General features: G+C 43.3%; 1 protein-coding gene across 2 annotated transcripts in view; it reads left to right on the top strand.

The window, feature by feature from the left end:
- hectd2 (HECT domain containing 2) overlaps positions 1-19,135 on the top strand; it is a 33,284-nt gene extending 14,149 nt beyond the window's left edge. For both annotated transcript variants that reach the window (XM_070916032.1, XM_070916031.1), the window contains exons 9-22: positions 591-739; positions 842-965; positions 1,485-1,581; positions 1,899-2,006; positions 2,904-3,036; positions 5,578-5,666; positions 9,844-9,908; positions 10,026-10,119; positions 11,744-11,818; positions 13,944-14,031; positions 14,659-14,765; positions 17,040-17,155; positions 18,133-18,276; positions 18,939-19,135. In XM_070916032.1, the coding sequence (XP_070772133.1) occupies positions 591-739; positions 842-965; positions 1,485-1,581; positions 1,899-2,006; positions 2,904-3,036; positions 5,578-5,666; positions 9,844-9,908; positions 10,026-10,119; positions 11,744-11,818; positions 13,944-14,031; positions 14,659-14,765; positions 17,040-17,155; positions 18,133-18,276; positions 18,939-19,059 (1,510 nt within the window). In that variant the 3' untranslated portion in view covers positions 19,060-19,135. The remainder of the gene's footprint in view (positions 1-590; positions 740-841; positions 966-1,484; positions 1,582-1,898; positions 2,007-2,903; positions 3,037-5,577; positions 5,667-9,843; positions 9,909-10,025; positions 10,120-11,743; positions 11,819-13,943; positions 14,032-14,658; positions 14,766-17,039; positions 17,156-18,132; positions 18,277-18,938) is intronic.
- The last annotated feature ends 2,102 nt before the right edge of the window (positions 19,136-21,237 follow it).

The raw sequence follows: 21,237 nt of genomic DNA, 5'->3' as shown, positions 1-21,237 counted from the left end.
CTGATGCAGTCCACAGCTCATGCTATGTGCATGCCAAAGAAAGCTGATGAGAATACATTTCTCTGAGTATGAAAACTCAGTACATCTTGAGTACAAATTGAAATCCATCTGTGGCACCAAGTGTTTAAACAGGAGTGTTTAAACATCATTTAGGTATCTCCTAAAATGAAAACTAGGTATCATGTTGGTCAAACGGTATGAAGCCCTACAATTATAAAGGACGTAGAAACGTAATCCACTTTCAGCCAGTTTAGTCAGATCTCGTAGCTTTTAAAACTTGACACACAGCCTACAATTACAAATGTAAGCCAGCTTCTGTGCGTCTCTCTCAGCCTGAATAAGGAGCCCTGAAGAATGCATCCTTTTTGTGGTGATGATTTACAAGCGAGCTGCTTCAAATTACAAGTTCTGTTCAGTTCTGCTCGAATCCAAAAACCCAGTTTCTCCATCCAACGCTGCTGTTTTTCTCTCTTGAAGTGTAAGTGTCTATTTTTGTGCATGTGTATATTTCAGGGTATGTGCAGTTTTGACTCCGCCAAGCTGCTGATGTTAACCAGTATTAACTGTGTGTGTGTGTGTGTGTGTGCCAGGCTGTCGGCGAGGCGTTTCAGGCAGCTGGTAGAGCGCCTCCTGCAGTTCATCTCCACCCGTCTGTTTCCTGCAGAACCAGACGAACTTCCTCCTCTGGCCAAGTGCTCCTGGTGGGTTCCCTCTGCTACCAAAGTGCTCGGCCTGTTCAGTGAGTCCCACACACACACACACACACACACACACACACTCATATCACGCCAACAACTTGCTGTATATTTATTGTATATTTATCTTCTTTTCCTCTCCTCAGATGCAGCCAACAGTGTCTCCTCTCCTCCCATCATGCCTTTCACCGACTTCTACAACATCACTCTGGAGCACATAGACTTCATGGAGGAGTACAGGACCTGGCAGAACTACGGCAACTCAAATAGGTCAGATATATCCAGTTTAGCCAGAAACTGACTGGCTGACTTCTGCTAAAATGACTGAACGTGTCCAGAATGGTTTTCCTGCCTGGTAAACTAAACAGAATCTGTCTGCAGTGCTGCTTAATAGATTTGGTGCTCGCCGTGTTTTTGTTTTTGTGAACAGTGTTAAGTTTCAAATTATATTAGACAAATGAACTATCCAGACAACAAAGAAAGACCCATTTTAACACTTAGTCTAAGCTTGACTACGTACCCATGAGCAGGGGGGATGTTAGCTGGAAGGCAGACTGAGTTTCTCCTCCTGAGCAGAGACGAAGTAACGTTCCCACAGCTGCAGGTTATCCAGAACGTGGAAACACTTTCAGAAGCCGTGAAGTCAGCTTCACGCTGCGTCACGGCTCGTTAGCATCTGATAAAGGAAATGGATCCAGAGTTTACAGTTCAGACCATCAGCTCCAAAGGTCCCTGGCTGGTGTGGTGGGGTGTTCTAGTAAGCCTTTGCATATGTCTTCTTGTCCTCAGGTTTTCCTTCTGTCAGTTTCCCTTCATCCTTTCCACAGTGGTGAAGAAAGCCATCATCCAGAAAGACTCTGAGCAACAGATGATCAGTCAGGCCAGGGTGAGACACACACACACACACACACACACACACACACACACACGCAAACGTCTTTGCACTTGTTTACATGTGAGAAACTTCATTTCAATACAAGTTCAAGCTCCTGCCCTGAAACTAAACACATGAAAACTAGAAAGCAGACAGAATGTGCAAGATGCAATATCTACAGACTTAAATTCTGTGTGTGTGTGTATGTGTGTGTGCGTGTGTGTGTGTGTGTGTGTGTGTGTGTGTGTGTGTGTGTGTGTATGTGTGTGTGTGTGTGTGTGTGTGTGTGTGTGTGTGTGTGTGTGTGTGTGTGTGTGTGTGTGTCACAGCAAAGCCTGGTCAGTAAGGTTTCTCGCAGGCAGAGAGTGGACATGAACCTTCTGTTTCTCAACATTAAAGTACGACGAGCACAACTCCTCAGCGACTCACTGGATGAGGTTAGTACACACACACACACACACACACACACACACACACACACACACACACACACACGCTCTTGTCACATCTGTTTCAGATGTTTTTAAACCAAAGTACTCATGAAAGCAGAAATACATACCAAGGTCTCACTATAAAAGAGAATAATGAGCGAGCTTTCCTCTGCAGAGAATTCATTGTTTCATGGAGGACGAGATCTGGGAGTTAATTCTGTCTCCCAACATAAGCAGAATGTGCACAGGTGTTACTCAGAGATGTTTATTTTATACTTCTACAAACATGAACTGACGCAGTGTTGAGATTTGAAAGGCTCCTTTATTGTGTGTCTCTGCATCAGAAATGTTTTCAGGGTCAAACAAACGTTTGATTGAACAAAATCACTGTCATTTGCAGTTTAATTAGAGAGTGTGTTTACACGCATCCTCCACTGAAGCACTCAGCAGAGATAATGAAGAAGGAAGGAATTCATCTCCCACATGCAGCCAAATGTCTTGTGTGGAAACTTCAGGCCCTAATGAGGTTGTGATGACAAACAAGGATATATTTTTTCAAATGTGTTTTGTAATTAGAAAGAAAATAGGCCATTTTGTGGCCTGAGAACGACAGAAAAAACAACAAAAACAAATACAAAACTATTCATGAGGATCAGCAATGTTCTTCATTCATGTGTCAACCGCAGACGCTCAGTTTGACCGAATCCTGTAGATCTGAGGTCTCAGTGATGTTAGATGTTTGTTACTTCAAGAGGTGAGATTCAGCCCAAATGTGTGTAGCCTGTCCACATGGCTCCCTCCCTGTGAAGTCATTTGGTCTGCAGAAGTTTCTTCTTATGTTTGAGGTTTTAATGAAAGTGACCTGGTGAGTCTCATCTGTTGGCTTTCTCTCCTCCTCTGTAGTTGACGAGGAAGCGGTGCGACCTGAAGAAGAAGCTGCGGGTGACGTTTGTCGGGGAGGCGGGCCTGGACATGGGCGGCCTGACGAAGGAGTGGTTCCTGCTGCTGGTCCGACAGATCTTCCACACAGACTACGGTGAGACACTTTCAGTTCACAGCAGCCAGATGTCAGTGAGCATCCGTGCAGTACAGAAGGCCTTCAGCTGGAGGACATTCTCACTGAACTATAAACAACGTCCACGAAACGGCCTCAATCAAAGTGTGAACACAGAAAACGGAAAAGCTGAGATCTTTCAACGGGTCTTCAAGGAGCAGCAGGGAGCGAGAGATAACACTGAGAATCTGGAGGGCAAATCCAGTCAGATGCAAAGTCAATGGAAAGTGAAGCCATATTTTATTGAAAACAAGTGGAAAGAAAATCTGATTTTTATTGGATAAAAATGGAAAGTACATTTTTATTAGATGATGTCTCAGTGGACGAGCTGTGTGAGTTTTCAGGTCAGTCAAACTGCAGCAGGAATAAGTGTCAGATGGCTGAGAAAAGCGGTCGGTGTTGGTTTTGGAAACTCAGCACCGAACTCTCATTTCAGACCGGATCGGTTCTTCTTCTTCTCTCAGTGTCTCTGTTCAGCTTCCAGTACTCTCCCGTCTTTACTGACGGCCTGCCTCTAATGGGCTCTGTGTCCTTTCCTGCCGTGTTAAAGGAGCAGTCCACCAAACAGCGATCTTTTGAGTTGGTTTCTTGCTGCTTTACAGTGGATTCTTATGAAGACGCCGTTTCACAGCGAAGAAAAAGCTTCTCAAACCTCCTGCGGCACAATCCAGCTCATGTTTAGTGTGTTCAACAACCGTTATCTCCGAGAAATCCTGTCACACATTAGTTTGTGTCGCAGCATCACCTCCTCACAGCTCCTGCTAAGATTTGGATCTCAATGGTGGGAAAGAGGTTCATGCTGCTGGAGTCGGTTCCTGTGGACGTTTTGATAATTGTTTTGCTTTACTCTGGGTCAACACTGAAGTCCATCATATCCTGGATGTCCAGCTGCGCTTATACCTCAACATGACCTTTTTTATAAGACACCGGTAGTATTATAGTTTTCTTATTGTCAACAGTATCCCATGAAAAGAGTCTCTCGACACTTACTTACTGCTGACTGAAGATGTAAATCTATAAAAACAAATATATAGCTTCAGTTTTAAAAAAGACACATTTTCTAAAACAGCTGCCTGCTGTTGTTTTTTCACATGTGATGAACAGGAGGTCATATTGTGTTTGTTGGGGACTATTTTCATTTCATTTATTTAATATTTGCTATCCATTTAGTGTTTTCTTCTTAACTGTTGTTTTTCATTACGTTTCATATTTGGTGGATGAAGTTTAGCACAACAAGTCTTCCAAATTAAATGACAAAATATGTCTTTTGTGCATGCCGGCTGGTTTGCTTTAGGGAATAAAATGACGTGATAATGAACACTTGGTTAATAACGATCGCAGCCGTGCTTAAAAAACAACGTTGACTGTTGGAAAAGTGAGACGAACAGCAGCCTCCAGTGTTAAAGACCCCAACATCACATCATTTTAAGCCAAATCCAAATCGAACGCGCGTGAAATGTGAGTAAAACACTTCTCAAGCTGATTTAATTCCATCACTGTTGCTCCAACGTTTCCTTGAAGCACAAGAAACATTCTCACGTCATGTTAAACATGTTTAAACCTTTTTACAATATTGATTTACTGTTTTGATTCAGCCTTTTTTGGTACTTTGGAATTTGCATAAAAAATAGTTGAATTGAGACCAAGCGAAGGTCTGTCTGTGCATCTGCCTCTTTTCTCTCTCTCTCTCTCCTACTTTCTATCTGTGTCTCTTTCTCTCCTTGTGGTCGACTTGTTCTTTCCATCGTCTTTCCGTCTTTCCGCGGTCGTCTGTGTTTTTGGTGCCAGGGGACGTCGGCCCAAAGCAACACACTCAATGAAAGCTGTGTTCCCCTCATTAGCAGCACAGGGAAAGCCCCGGCTCTGCCTCACACACACACACACACACACACACACACTCTGCTGCACACAGGCAGGTGTACACACACACACACACACACACACACACACACACTCACACACACACACACACACACACAGGCTCTTTTATGCGTGTAGCGGTGTCAGTTTCTGGTGTTCAGAGATGTGAGCGGTCCAGATGTGCGTCTCCGCTCAGAACAGACTGCTGCTGTTTCTCTCAGTCACAGCTGGAAAACCTTCAGCGACTTTATTCTTCTTCACTGGCTCGCTCGTTCTAGCCCGCCATCGCCCGCCATCGCCAGAACAATTCGCAAAATCGAACGAAACATGTGGGAGAGGAGCTGCGATGGAAGATAAAACCGTCCAGTTCGTTAAATACTGACGCGATAGCGGATTCTACATCAGCGGCAGCCATCTTGGTTGTTTAGGGAAATGTCTTTCATCCGTCTCCATCACTTCTTTACTTCTATAGTTCCATGGTTCCTTTTTTACATGTTACTCCTGCAGCGGTTCATTTCTTCACAATCTGCCAGTGTAGTGTATTCATCCTTCCTTCCTTCATGTATTTTCGCCTCATCTGTCTTTCCTTGTTTTCTTGCCTTTCCTCCCTCCTTCCATTAATCACCAGAGATGTTAAATCGAATGTTTTTGTTTATTTTTCAGGGATGTTCACCTACATGAAGGACTCGCGCTGCCATTGGTTCAGCAGTTGGAAGTGCGACAACTATTCTGAATTCCAATTGGTCGGAACTGTATCCTTTATTTAAAAAGCTAAAGGGAGTGTGCGTTTAATCCGAGGCTCCACATTTTGTTTGTGTATTTTTGACTTTTTCCCAGTTTAGCTTAGCTTGTTTAGTGTCTGCACAAACAGACCACGTTAGCATTTGAATGTTCTTCTGTTATATTCTTTGTTTTGGGGATGTACAGACTTTAGTGTGTGGGTAACACACACAGGCACTCCCCCCTCACATACTATAGCACTCCTCTATTTTAAACCACAGAGGAGAAAGAGATACTATAATGTGGGCTTTTAGGCTGTAAATCTGCACGCTGAACAAATACATCTCAAACTAAATGTCTTGTTTTCAGCCCGGAATATAAAATACAACAGACGAGGTCTGAAACTGAAACATTTGTCCAAAACAAGACCTCAGTGTTTTCACACCCACATCCTCTTACATAACAAATACGTCAAAACAATTTGAAAGCTCAACTGAGTGTTGTAAAGACATTGGCAATAACGTTTTTGTAATAATGGACCCTGCAGGCTCTGGATGCGGCTAGCAGTGCTTTAGGGAATTTTCTCTGCAGTGTTTTTGTAGTCACTCTACGAACAGCCAGTGCACCGGCTGTACGGATGGTTGGTCCAGTTAGCTAACACCACTAACTTTACGTTTGTTTCTGTTCTTTTTACTCTTTATACTTTGAAGTAGAGTCCTCCAGCTTCAGCAGAATAAGAACAGTGCCAGCTCTCTAAAGCAGCAGCCTTCACAGCATGCACATTCAGCATCTGGGCTGGGGAATCGGGTGCAATACTATTGCTACTGACTTTACTGTTGAATTGAAGGTATAAATTCCTAAGATGTAACACAAAATACTTGTAATTCATGTGCACAAACCATCAAAACATGAACACCCACGGTCCATGTATGGAAAGAGTATTTCGAAGCAGAAATCGAAGCTTTATGAAATTCTGTTTATATCCTCCTCATTTGTTTTACCAACAGTGTTTTGTTAGGAAACATATTTGCAGCCTGGGTCAAGTCGCTTTTGACTTTTTCAGTTTTAAACCAAGACCCTGATCTAACTCGAACATAACAACAAAGTTTATCAAGGCTTTTGTTTTTTTGCAGGGCCAGATATCGAAAACAAATGAAATACTGTCAGTGAACATTTTACTGATCTGCTCATCTGATACACCTGCTGACTTGCCACATACATCAAATAACAACTTTTCTTTAATATGTAAGTAAAACATAATCAGGTGGCATTGTGTAGCAGCTGCTCATCGCTTCCTCTCGCAGCTTGTTTGAAGCAGAATGTTTATTTCATACATTTCTGTGAAACGTTCAGACATGATTCTCTTTTTTATAGTTTCAAATACTGCAGAGTAGCTCTACTGTTGTTCCTGCTATTTGTAAAATGTACTTTCAGGACTGTGTGTGTGTGTGTGTGTGTAGCTTGTGTGAATAGAGAACGATCTAGCACTTTATCCTTAGTTACTAGCCAGCTGGGAACTGTCAAAAGGTTATATAACCTAATAGCTGCCTGTTCCTCGCCAGGTTATTGTGTGTGTGTGTGCTCCTGGGTGTTCCATGCATGTTCCACATGTGCGCTTGTGCTAAGAGCTAATTTATCAGTCTCCCTCGTTCCTATTTAGTCGCCATGGTAGCGTTGCGTCACTATGGAGATGGAGAGAGAAGGAGGCTGGGGCGAAAATGTGTAACAGAGAGAGATAGAGGTAAATGAGAAGCAGAACGAAAGTGGTGCAGTGGGGGTGTACGATGGAAAGAACATCAACAGATGTACGGTCTAGACCTGCTCTATTTGTAAAGTGTCATGAGATGGCTTTTGTTGTGATTTGGCGCTATATAAATCATTGAATTGATGAGAAAGCGGCGACAAAGTGGGACATGAAGAGAGGAAGAGGGATGTGGAGATGAGACTGAGGCAACACAGTCACAGGTTCGCTGTGTGGTACTTTGATGAAACAAACAAAAACTATTTGTAAGTCAAACAAATATGAAATATTCATATGAACTGTATGTACACGCATGGTTCTGTTTGACATATCAATCACTGTAAAGAAGTAAGTGCACAGACAAAGTGGAATAAGATGATTTGAACTATCTGAAAGCTGCTGTACTTAAGGGGAATCAAAGGGGAAACTAAATGTTAATATTTCAGTATGGCATAAAAATGCATGTTCAGCCTTAATGAAGCTGCTTAGCAGACCGTTATGTCTCGCTAACTGTGAAGCACACAGCCTCTGCTAACAATTTGTAGGCTGAAACTGAGGTTCTATAAGGGACTGTGTAAGGAGGCCCACATGCAAGTTGAATTACAAACCGGGCAAAGTGGGCTACTTCAACACGACCCCAGGACATTAGGGGCCCCGAAAGCTCCAGGCTAACTTGAAAAATGTGCTTGACTAGAGACTTGGGTCCTGCTTTATTTCCAGGGTTTGTGTTCGATATCACTAACCAAATTAAATTGTGCGTAATCAAATTATAAACGAGACTAAGAGTCTACAGCCATGCTAGCCATGCAGCAGCTCAGTTAGGCACAGCGGTGCTTTGAGGTGGATGCTAACATCAGCATGTTAGCATGCTGATGTTAGCAGGTACGTTTACCGTGTTCATCATCTTAGTTTGGTGTGTTAGCATGCTAACATTTGCTAATTAGCATTTACTACAAGGTACAGCTCAGGACAATGGGAATGCCGTTCGTTTTGTCAAAAATCAAAGTATGGGACAACTTTAAATTTTGAATTGATGGTGGCGCTAAACGAAAAGTAAGAGGATCACCAAAGTCAGCGCAATTAATCATCTATGAATTACCATGTTATTTTGTTCAGTCTGGAATGAAATGAATAACTGGTGGAACGACCCACAGACAGAAATCCAGTGTGAGAGGGAGGAGCAGGCCTCGCCCGAAGGGTCATCTGGTCACAAGAACCTGATTGACTTCTTTTAGCCTTCATATTTGCAGAGTCTGTTTTTCACTGTTGTTTCGTGGCTCTTCTTGTTGTTGCACCAATGAAGCAACACTAAGAAGCAGTGTGGCAAATAGAAGGAAGTGGGTAGAAAAACAGAGAGAGAGAGAGAGGTAATGTGAAACAGAGCAGGCATGAATAGAGAGACAAAGATAAAGAGAGGGAGGGCGGGGGATTTATTCATGCCTGTCCCATAAAGTGAAGATATATGAACGAGGGCCTCTAAATGCTTTTCTGTTACACTCTTTGATATCTGTGTGTGTGTGTGTGTGTGTGTGTGTGTGTGTGTGTTTGACTTCTTAATGACCTTAATGGTTCTGGTAATAGTACAGTTTATGTTTATTTTCATGCCGGTGTGTGTGTGTGTGTGTGTGTGTGTGTGTGTGTGTGTGTGTGTGTGTGTGTGTGTGTGTGTGTGTGTGTGTGTGTGTGTGTGTGTGTGTGTGTGTGTGTGTGTGTGTGTGTGTGTGTGTCACCTACCTGCAATCAGTAGTGTTCAGTTCACAAACACACACACCCAACCTACACACACACAATTACACCACATATGGTCACCACATGTGGAAGCTGTGTGTGTGTGTGTGTGTGTGTGTGAGTGTACACATGCATGTGTGTGTGGGGTGGGGGGGGGGCCCTAGAACATAAGGAAAAAAAGCAGGTGGATGGGACGTTCAGTACATGAACTCATCATCGCCTGGCCTCACGCACACACACTGAAGTTACACACTGAAGTCTTTTAGTCTCCAGACTAAAAGACACACACACACACACACACACACCAGCAGTCTGTTATATTAGCCATGAGGTCAGAGACGTGTCTCCACTGATCGATGTGATCACTCTGGATTGTCAGCTTCATGTGTTTCCTTCCGTGTCCTCCAGCTCGTGTTCTCTCTGAGAGAACTCGTGAGATGCTGGTTTAGGGGGCGGCTGCAGGCCACCAGAGACTCCCAGCGAGTTGTTTACAATGATCATGCTAATGTCTCAAAATGAATGTGGTGATGATGTTTACCTGTGGACCCTCGCTGTTTAAATAGGCTGATGTTTTGTCATAGAAACTAGAAAATATGTACAAACAAGTGAAGAACACAAACCATCATCATCTGGTAAGTTGATGGAAATACAGGTTATGGGCACATCTACAGTGTGTGTGTTGGTGTGTGTGTATTTGCTCTGTCAGTAGTTACTCACTCCTTAACCTACTGTGTTATCAGCTGATGGGCTTAGCGGTTTACAACAGCATCGCTCTGGACATCCACTTCCCCCTCTACTGTTACAGGTAGGTGTGGGCGCACAGGTAGCAGCAGTTCATACCTGCGCTTCTGACGAATGTTTTGGAGAAATGTAATGTGACTTTAGTGTGAATTCTTTCCTCAATGTGTGTCAACCCTTACAGGAAGCTACTCACTCCGCCCACTGTACCGTGTGACCAAAACGCCCTTGTCGGCATGGCAACCGCCACCCTGGACGACCTGCAGCAGATCATGCCGGTATGAGTCTCAGCCAGATATGTCACCGGTTGGATTTACTTTGCAACCAATCAGCATTTACTAACTTTCTCGACCCCCAGAATCACTCACAGCATATTTACCTGCACGTCACGGTGCATCTATACCTGTGCAAACAGCGTGTTCTTGTTAAAAACTGTTAAAAAACGAACTATTTCTGGCGTGCTGACACTTGCATTTCTCTGTTGTGTCACTAGAGGGTGCCAGAGTTAAGCTTTTGATCTCTCTTTGTTCCCACCCCTCCAACCATTGTAGAGCCTAAATTTAACTTTGTGTGTTGCTGCCAGATTGAAATGAAGTTGCAGATTCTAGATTCACAACCTTCACATTCATTCTATCTTCTGCTGTATTCTACTCACATGTACCACTTTGTTGATGTAACAAAGACGTATAAAGTTTAGTTTCAGCTGTTGAGCGTTCCCAGATGTGAAGCTGGTTCCACCACTCTCTCATACACCCCCCCCCCGTCTGAAGTTCAGTCGCACACATACATTTTCTGCCACACTCTCATGCCAATGTATACATCACAGTTGTACAGGCTGTACTCACATCGTGTACTTTCTTGTCCTCAGACTGTGCGAACACGTTTTATATATATACACATGATAACATCAAGTGTTGTTGTTTTGTTATGGATGCAGTTTAAACACAACTGCTCAGATTTAGTTCTGCAAAGGATTTTTTCAAACTCTTTGTATTTGAAACTGCAGCACAGTAAAAAGTGAGATATGTGAGTACGTTTTTATTTGCATAAATGATAAAACCAGGCTGCAGTTCATTCTGACAGACAGCTTTGTTTCAGATGCAGCTGCCAACAAAGGCAGAGGTGCCGTTGAGCAAGGCAGTGAACTCCGCACACCTGCTGCAGGGGCCGACATATTAGTCTGAAACTTTGTGAAAATAGTGAGCTCACTTTTTCAGATGTAGCAGTTCACCTGTATCGTGCAGCAGCACTGAGAGAAAGATCCTGACCTGTCGCTCAGAGTTACCTGATCCAGGAGCAGCTCCACATCCAAAACCTTCCTCCCTGTGAAGGTCGAAAGCTCTGGTTCTTACGAGGACACAAGCACACACACACACACACACACAGGGAAGCTAAAACGGGCCCGGTGGTTGCGTAACAGCAGGATATCAGATACGAGGCCTGCAGCTGGCGTCAGCACCATAACTCTGGTGACCCCAGAGACGTAAAATATTCTAACTTCATTCAGTAAATCCATGAATCTGTAGAACCACGTGGAGCTTTAGTGCCTTGCTTAGTGAAATAGTGACAGACCTGGAAGTTACCTGTCAGAGCCCAGACGATGCTGCTGAGAGTTGTTTCATATCTAACATGAAGTCACGGGTGTTTGAGTTTTTCCCACCAATGCATGAACATAAAACAAAAGCTTTCACTTACATACAATGAAAACTGTCCTCGTTAGATATCTTACAAACAGGCAAAGACTGTCGGCTGAAAACATGACGTGCTGTCGTCTTTTGTACTTCTCTGATTCTAATTCCCTCCGTTCATTTGGGATCGAACCAGTGAGCTCTCGGTCCCGGCTCTGTATGTCGCTGTTCCAAAGGATTTGTCCTGATCCTGAACTCTTGTGTCTGTCTGCAGGAGCTGGCTCATGGTTTGGGAGAGCTGCTGAGCTACGAGGGAAATGTAGAGGAAGACTTCTACCTCACCTTCCAGGTATCAACGTACACTTACAGCTTCATGATGCGCAGGTACAAAAATGGCACAAAGGAAAAGCCAAAGGAACAGAATAGTCTTTCTTTTTCTTTTGGTTTTGTTGTCGCCTCATCAAGGATTCAGTTTAGCATCACAGCCAGCCATTTGATTTCGCTTGATGTCAGTGGTGGAATATAAACTATATAAAGTACATGTACTGTACTGTAAGTACTGTACTTAAGCACAAGTGCAAGGTAATTGTACTTTTGTTTGTGATAAACTGAAGGATCGCTGTAGATTAAACTACCCAACAGTATTTAAAGTCGTTCAAATGAGCTCAACCTGAAACAAAATGAATCCAGAAACACCAGGTAGAACAGAAACACTGGCCATTTTACTGTAGAACGTTTTGCTGATACTTACATACTTTTACTGAAGTAACGTTTTCAATGCAGGACTTTAACTTGTAGTGGAGTATTGTCACAGTGTGGCCTTAGTACTTTTACTTGTGTAAAGGATCTGAATACTACTCCCCGCGCCGCTTGATAGGAACAATCCTGCCCTGCAGACTCTATTCATGGCAAGAAAAGTGCCCCAAAAATGTTCAGCTTCCTGGTTAGTTATCTGTGCGGATTATCAGCTACAGACTGGAACAGGAATGTCGACCAACTTCTCACTTTTACCTGCGAAACAATGTTCTTCCTGGAAGTTCATGTGGTGATCTATTATCGATGACGCGTTTTCCCACAGACTTATTGTAAATACATTTACTGTGAAGTTGCAAATTGCATCACAAGTCAAAAAGGCCGCTTCATCATTTGGTCCACAGTAATCATGTAAAACGTCACCAAGTTCCTCACGCTGAGTGTTACGGACCATGACGTCGGCATGTTTTATGGAACAGGCTTGTCAGAGGCAGAGAAGGCTGCTCTCTGCCCCTCACTGCAGTAACCAGATATAATGGAGTACTTTATGGTGCTGCTGGGGTTATATATGTGAGAAGAGACGTTATGTGGAAGCCTGAGTGGAGGTGTTATTTTAACCCACAGTGGGAGCTGACTGGGAGCTTTAGGCTGGTCACAGTCACACCACTGTGGGACGGGGGAACCCACTGACCTGCAGTACACTGGCTCTCTCTCTCTCTGTCATTTCTACAGCTCTCACCACCGTGACTCCCCACTTTTCTGTATGTATGTTTGTACATCCATGTGTGTCTCTTTTATTGTATTTATATCCTCCCATTTTCCGCACACATATAGCTCCCCGCCGTAAGCTAAACTTAATTCTAACCGCAACCCGTAAAGTTTATTTATGTACCACATATGAAGTGCTGTTGACACAGAGGCTCCTCGTTGATTATAGTTCAACAATTTCTTTTTTGGAAAGCGTTAGATGAGAAGATTGATACCACTCATGTCGTTAATGATACTACAATACTTCATTTAATCCTCCTACTAAAAAAACGGATGTGTTAAAATGAAAGTTGTCCCATGCTGGAACTATTTCTTGGCTGGGCGTACTTTTAATTCAACTCTCACCAAAGAAGTGAGTGAAAACAGTATTCCTGTTAATAAAACAACAGTGGGCAGTTTGACACAACACAGCATCTGACATATTTCCAGCTCATGAGTTGACACTGACACTGGCACGTACCTCTTGCTGCTGTCCAATATTCATTCCTTTTAGCTCTGGTTTGGTCTCCACCAAACTTAACAAATATTTGGCTCTTCATCTGCCAGATGTCCCTCTGTCTTCACCAGTTATCAGCAGGTAGTGTTCTGTGGGTTCTGTGTCGTAACCTCTAATATATATCTCTGAAACATTAACATTGTAGACCGGCTTTCACCGCTTTTACTTTGCTGAACAAGCTCTTTGTTATACATTCAAAATATATATTAGAACCTATATTTTTTAGATGTGTATCATAATTGTGGGTCGTCCGCTGATCACAGGCTTGTTGGTTGGTTTGTGCTGAATCAAGGACATGTCAAAGTTGAAGAAGACCCTGAACCCCAAGTGGCTCCTGTTGGTCGGCTCACCTTATACAGTAGCTCACTGCCAAACTGTAAAGCGTGTTGGATAAATGCAGCCATTCACCAGCATCACCTATGTGACATTATACTTTGTGTGTTTGTGTGTGTTGCAGGTGCTCCAGGAGGAAATGGGTGTGGTCAAATCCTACAACCTGAAGCCTGGAGGAGACCGAATCCCCGTCACCAAGCAGAACAGGAAGGGTGAGTCCACGCCGAGAGTCACAGCAGGAGCTACATACTTTGACTCAGAGGTCATTCGCTGCTAAAGTCAAGAAACGTGCTCACTGACACACAGACCGCCTTTACACCTGTACGAACCTGCATCCTGCAGGCTGATCAGACCGTGAGAGAGCAAAGAAACACACTACATCCAGGATGAAATGCCACCGAGCACAACCAGCTGCAGATATTATCTATCTTCAGGTTTAAAATACAGACTTGGTATGAATGACTGTAGTGAATTTGATATCTTTAGACGTTTGAACTCACAGTGAAGAGGAACATGAGAGGGACCTGAGACTATATTCAGGGCTCAACAACGCTGTCATGGCTTGCCTGCCTACACTACAGGCTGCTGCTATCCACCTACCGTACAATCATTACTCCACGCGAGCAGCGACACAGAAACCTGGCTCAGCTCGAAGGCTTCTTTGTTCCCTTTAAGAGGATGAACATCAACTTTATTTCTCTTATTAAACCTAATTTTCCATCTAGCAGGCTCTAGGTCCAGCTCTCTGCCAGAGTCCCTCAGTGTGTTAAATAGAAGAGCCAAGACTGGAGGGCACATGGGTAAATGTTTGTAATGGAATCTGTTTTGTTCCTCCACAGAGTATGTCCAGCTCTACGTCGACTTCCTGCTGAATAAGTCCATTTATAAACAGTTTGCTGCCTTCTACCACGGCTTCCACAGTGTGTGTGCCTCTGATGCACTCATGGTGAGTCCACATGGTGTGCAACCAACAAGCAAGTCTCTGCTGTTTCATGAGCCCTCGACAAGTGCACACAAATATTACATGCAAACTTTCCATTCGTCACTCCCTCCACTCTCTAATTATTGCAGCGGCTTTTCAAACAAATTGTGCCAAAGGTTGCAACCGTTTTAGTGTAATACTATGTATTAATATTTCAAAATTATAAGTCAGTTGTAAAAACATCTCTTTAGACTAACCTCCTCTTGGGTACAACGTACTTATGTAACTTGGATAAAGTCTAACACTGCCGTACATTACACCAAATTCACTGGCGTCCATTCAGCAACAAGCTCCGTCCAGAACAGCATCACAAACAACGCACATAACATGGCAAAGCTGGCTTTCCACATCTGTAGAGAGAGCAGCGTGAGAGTGGAACTGTAGCTGTATCAGTAGCTGTGTATGTATGTTGAGTAACAAGTGTCAGGCAAGAAAAGTTAGAGACAGTGTCTCCGATTCTTTTCCATCATGGACAAAAGTCATTTGCCCAAAAATGGAGTTCAGGCAGTAAATTCTGTTTGCCTTCCTCCTTAATCAAATGTTAGCTCTCCTGATAAAGAGCTGCCGACTCAAATCTGATCATGTCGTTGTTTGTTGAACTCTGGGGACCCTGAAGAGGGTCAAAGGCCCTGAGGGGCCCAGTTATACACAGTAGAGAAGTCCACAACATGCATCCAACCTGCAAATAGTATTCCTCTAATCCTTTCAAGTGCCCACACGTTTCTCACTAATTTCTTTGTTTCTTCGTCCGTCTTTTTTTTTCTTTTGCTCGGAGTACCTTGAAAGAAAACCTGCATTATGAATAGTCAAATGTAATTTATAACTATGGTTTAACATTATTGGTAGTTGTAGTGAAATTGACGGACGGACAGTTTGACCGCAGTTTATCACCTGAGAGCCTGAATCTGGGTCAGGCTGATCTGAACTGTAAAGACCTGGACCTGCATCCTGTGTTTCCCACAGTTTGGAAAAACAACCTTTTCTAGTTTTCCAGGCAGATTTTTGTACCATATTTTAATTTAAAGTCGATCTCTGAAATAGATCTGTAATAATAACCAGTAGCACCTCCAAAACCTCCAAATCTCCTCAATGTTCAAGCTCTGCTGTGTATATATACAGTATATATACATATTTATATATATATATATATATATATGTATATATACTGTATATCACACTACTTGTTGTTTTATCTTCTACACCTGATTTTCAGTCATTCTGAGGAGCATTAAATGTTTTTCAGTGGGGTCAAAGTTCAATGCGTGGGCCAGGCTTACTGTTTAGCTTCCATCGTTCTGTGTTTTGCTTGTGTGTCTGTCTCTCTTCTGTTTGCATCTGAGACTTCAGTCACGTCCACATTTCGTGACGTGTCAGGATGTGAGGAGGTCGGCCTGTGGTTAATCTGCAGGTGTGTGTGTGTGTGTTGGGGCTTTCAGTGTTTTTATTATACTATTGTTATCTGTATCTTCCTGACAGAGCAACCACTGAACTGCTATATGGGCATAGATTTAAATGATCGGTGTATTTAACGTTTATTTTTACTTTATAAACTGCTGCTTTGGTGTCTGACTGTTGTCTGTTGACTGACTGTTGACTGTCTGTTGACTTTCGTATGTCTGTAAATGAGAAACAGAGAGTCACTACTGGAAACCCAAAGCTTGAAGTAGGTTGTTTGACAGTTTGACACACTTTCTGTTATCAGCTGCTCTGATGAGGCAGAACTTCCTGTTTCTTCCTGCTCTTACATGATGCTCTTGCACCACTCAAGCAGCTGAAATGATTGTTGCGTTCGACTGCTGTTGTGTTTTTGTGGAAATTCTGCTGAAAGGCTGATGTTGCGTCCATCCAGCTGTTTTACTAAAGTGCTTCCTCATGGTCGCTGCTGCTCCAGCTGACACTAACAACACAAGCACACAGGCTGAAGTTATCATTTTCATGAAGTCAAACTCCCTTTCAGACGATGGTTTTTCAGGTAGAGCTGTAAATGACCTCATTTATTTTAAGTTGCGTCGCATTATCTTGCGTTATGGCAAGTTACCATCATTTATTAAAATGTACCTTTTATTATTATTATGTGAGCCAATGACAACAATGATTTGTTGTTTTTATGTACATATATGTGTAAACACGGGTTGTTCATAGGATGTAAAAAACTACTTCCATTTCTTCTACTGTCTCGCATGTTCTCGTATACTTTTTTTGTCGTATGTATTATTTCTGTCTGTCTTGGTTTTGCAGTTGCTGCGGCCGGAGGAGGTGGAGATGTTGGTGTGCGGGAGTCCAGAGCTCGACATGAGCGCTCTGCAGAAAGCTGCTCAGTATGAAGGATACAGCAAGACCGACGCCACCGTACGGTGAGACTAAGCATGCTCAGATCCCGCTGTCTCGCAGGATTGGCCTATTGGTTTCTTCTCAGCCACAGTTTGTTTTTTCAATAAAGTGAAAGTCAGTGATGGTTTGCAGTGTGTTTAAGCTGCAAACATGCAAGGCTTTAATTTTGTAACAGGAAATAACTCTCTCTCTCACACACACACACACACACAGATGTCCTTCACTGCTTTTATTTCCTGCAGTAGAAACAGAGGAAACAAGCCAACACTTGTCAACCACAGATAATGTAACTCAGCACGGTGCTGAGAGCTGACAACAAGCAGCTGCAGGCCTGCTATACAACTTCAGTGCTGTCTGTCTGTCTGTCACTTGTTTATTTCTCAGCATGCGAAGAGTTTAACGCTAAAACTACAGACTAACATTCTGGCAGTGGGAAGGTTCTGTTTTCACTCACAATCTTCAAATGGATCCATTCTGGAGAGCTTTTTCTAAAAGCACATTTGTTTGGAAATGAGAAAGTACAGCTAAGGATCCCGCTGGAAGTCAAAAGGTGATGTGGACTGCAGCTCTCGTCCTGGTCACACTGAGGCCTCCCTGCACTTAATGCTTCTGCACCAGTAAACCACACATATAACCATCCACAGACATGACGGCACACTAATGATAATAAGATACAGCACTAACAGATGATGAATAAATAAAATACTCCAAGTGCCCTACTAATGTTCTTCCAAGCGGTCTGTGAGATCCGACTGGTCAGCCGTTAGAGTGACTCGGCTTTCCTCCATTCTTGTTGAGGGTTCAGTAGGGAGGTCTGTCTCTGGGCTCTTCCCATTGGACAGCAGAGGACTAAGTGGCAGTGATGTACAGCGTAACACACAGGTCCATTTCAATAATACAATATCTTCTAAAATCACCTGCACCAGGTAAATCAACACTTCAAACCAGCCACCAGAGAATATCCGTATCCATGTTTGAGCTATTGTTTGTGTTGCACCAGGTGTTTCTGGGACGTGGTCTTGGCCTTCCCTCTGGAGCTCCAGAAGAAGCTCCTCCACTTCGCCACAGGAAGCGACCGCGTTCCTGTCGGAGGAATGGCCGACCTCAACTTCAAAATCTCCAAGATCGACGTTCCAACTGACTGGTGGGTTCCAAAAACTGAGTCCAGATCTCAGCTTTGTCACTGAAAACTTTAAGTCTACACGACCAGAACATGTTAACACGGTGCTAACACAATGAGAGAGAGACGTTTGGTCTTGCACATAACTTTTAATATCTTACAAAGAAAAAATCTGCAGACACAAAGACATGAGACAAAAAGCCAGGACACCACAGCCAACTTTCTGTCTCCTTACTCTCTGATTTGAGCATCTGAAGTGTTTGAGCCGCCTCGCAGATACTGTCGGTGCAGTATTAACAGAGAAACTGCTCTGTCTCTTCTCTGTGGATCCTATCGAGCTGCCTGTGATCAGACTGGAGATAAGACACACTGTTGAACTCGAATGTGGGTCAGAGAATGAACAGGCCGCTGACACGTTTGTCTGATACTCTGCGAGTGTCTGCTGACTAAAAACAAAATACATGTGTGTGTGGATCAGTTGAAGATCTCCACTTTTTAAGGGCTCAAAGTTTTTTGGGGAAATGCGACAACAAGAATGTTTAACTGAAGCTAACTGTGACAGCTAGATGTTTGAAAACATGTCAAAATGATGATTTGCGGAACTGTCTCTCTCTCTCTTTCTGTCTCTGTCTCTCTCTCTCTGTCTGTCTCTGTCTGTCTGTCTGTCTCTGTCTCTGTCTCTGCAGGTTGCCGATCTCTCACACCTGTTTTAATCAGATCTGTCTGCCTCCATATCGAACCAGGAAGGAGCTCAAACACAAACTCACCATCGCCATCTCCAACGCTGAGGGCTTCGGCCTGGAGTGACCAGCGTGCACACACACACACACACACACACACACACACACACACACACACACACACACACACACACACACACACACACACAGACTATTAGCGGCGCTATCTATCTGCCACAACTACCACAACGCACCTTATGAATCTCTTTGGTCGAGGATCAGACTGTAGAGGGACGAGTGAGTTCTAATTTCAAACAATAGATATTGGACTGTTGTAATATTGAGGTTGGGACGCTCAGTTTGATTTGCAGCAGATAAGATGGGAACCTTCCACTGCAGCAGCCACAGAGAAACATGAGAAATCATTTTATTTGCACATGGACTGTGATAGAAAACCCCGATTGAAGAAAATCGTATGAAGAAATTCAGATTTTTAGATCAAAAAAAAAAAAAAAAAAAAGGTTAAGAGGACGACATTTCGTCGTCTCTAACTTTCCGGACACTCATTCATTCATTCATGTCGATTTGGTCAGACGACGTCGCAGCTGTGAAATAACGGTCTGGCTTTCTCTCTCTCACACAAGATGTTGGCTGTGATGCGGTTTTGTTGTTTGCCAACTGAAAAGAGGTCAGATGTGTTTTCATGCTGTTCAGGTGTGTCACTGTGGACAGAGGTGGAAATGTTGACGTGGGCTCGACTCACAGTAAGAAAATATAGTGTATTATTAAATATATAAGTGGAATATAAGATTTCTGGAGGGCACTTAAGAGATGTATGGTTGTAATGCTTCCTGTTTTGTGTCGAGTCTGACGTCACTGCTTTGGTGACTTTTTAAATCTATTTTTCTGAGGGCATAGGAAATGTGTTTTATATGGTTTTGCTTTGTTTGCAGCACACTGTCAGGAATATAAAGCTTTGCTGGGAGAAGAACGCTATCATGTATCATGAGATGTAGATTGTCTTGTGAACTGTTGTTATTGTTGTTTTTTGACATTGCTGCCTGTTTTATTGAACAAAAGGCTGCAGCACAACTGTCTTTTTTTTTTTAATGTTGTAATATTATAATACAGTGGAACCAGAGCTGTTGATTGACAGGTCTGTGTTATGTGTTGTTATTATCTTGGCTGCCGTCAGGCTGAGAGACGACCAACAGCCTGCAGCTAGAAGCTGGTAGATGTTGACTGTCAGTGGAGGATGGGAAAAGAAGCCGTCTTCTGGATGTCATGTTCTGTTGTTAGCGTGTAGTTGTACAGTCAGACGGGTTATTTGAGTTTTGAGATGTTTCAGCCACTGTGGCCAAACACTTACAGATTATCTAAAAACTTCAGTTAAGCTCCTATTTCTGGCATTCAGTACCCCAAAACAAATTTCATCTTCCTTCAAGTGGGCTCATTTTCCAGATTCAATGAATGTGGAGCTTCATGAGCAGAACGTGGTGCTTGCAGTTGTAGTGCTTTGTTTGTGAAAAGCTTTTACATGTAACCAGGTCACCCAGGTGTTCGGTTACTGTAAATCATGCAGCACATCAGTCTCCTTGTTTTGGAACAAAGTGCTTTTCTCTCCAATGAGTCCTCTCAATATCGCACCCCAAAGATGCTAGTTCATTGGGCCTTTAAATCAATATTACTTGCAAACAGTGGGTCAGGGAAGTATATAATCAGCCATGGTTTCGGCACCACCAGACTCTCTGCCTGTGGTGTACTTTTATGTAACGTTCTTGGCTCCCATGCCACTGCTGTCTCTGGTCCACAGCTGAGCACTGCTGCTTTTAAACGCTCAGCAGTCTCTTATGTAAAGGTTGCCATGGCAGGATGTCTACAGTCCTAAACGCGAACTGGCAAAAACCCAGAAGTTACCAAGCAACGGTCAAGCAGCTTGTGCGGTTGCACCGTCCAAACTGGCATCAGTCTGATCTGGGTCACTCATTCACTCAGTCTCGCTGAGCGTCTATACGCTCTGAAAAAGCTCCTTTTACAACAACGGATCCTTTCTATCGTTTGACAATAAGTCCAGAGCAACAGCAGGAACCAGAAGCAGCTCTTCTCCAAGCATCTGTCACATTCACATCCTGTCAGACTTAAAGAAGAAGAAATGTCAGCATCGCTCTGCTGAGTGCAAAAAGGACACATTTCACGGCCTTGAAGTGGGAGACGTTGTAGGAGGAACTCATGCTCGGACAAATGGGATAATGTGATGTCAGAGAAGTTGTTTTATGAAATGTTAATCTGAACCCAGGTCTGTTGT

Source organism: Enoplosus armatus, chromosome 12 (genome assembly GCF_043641665.1).
Source record: "Enoplosus armatus isolate fEnoArm2 chromosome 12, fEnoArm2.hap1, whole genome shotgun sequence".
Taxonomy (NCBI): Eukaryota; Metazoa; Chordata; class Actinopteri; order Centrarchiformes; family Enoplosidae; genus Enoplosus; species Enoplosus armatus.
Note: the sequence above shows the minus strand (reverse complement) of the source record. Positions and strands in the feature narration are given on the sequence as shown.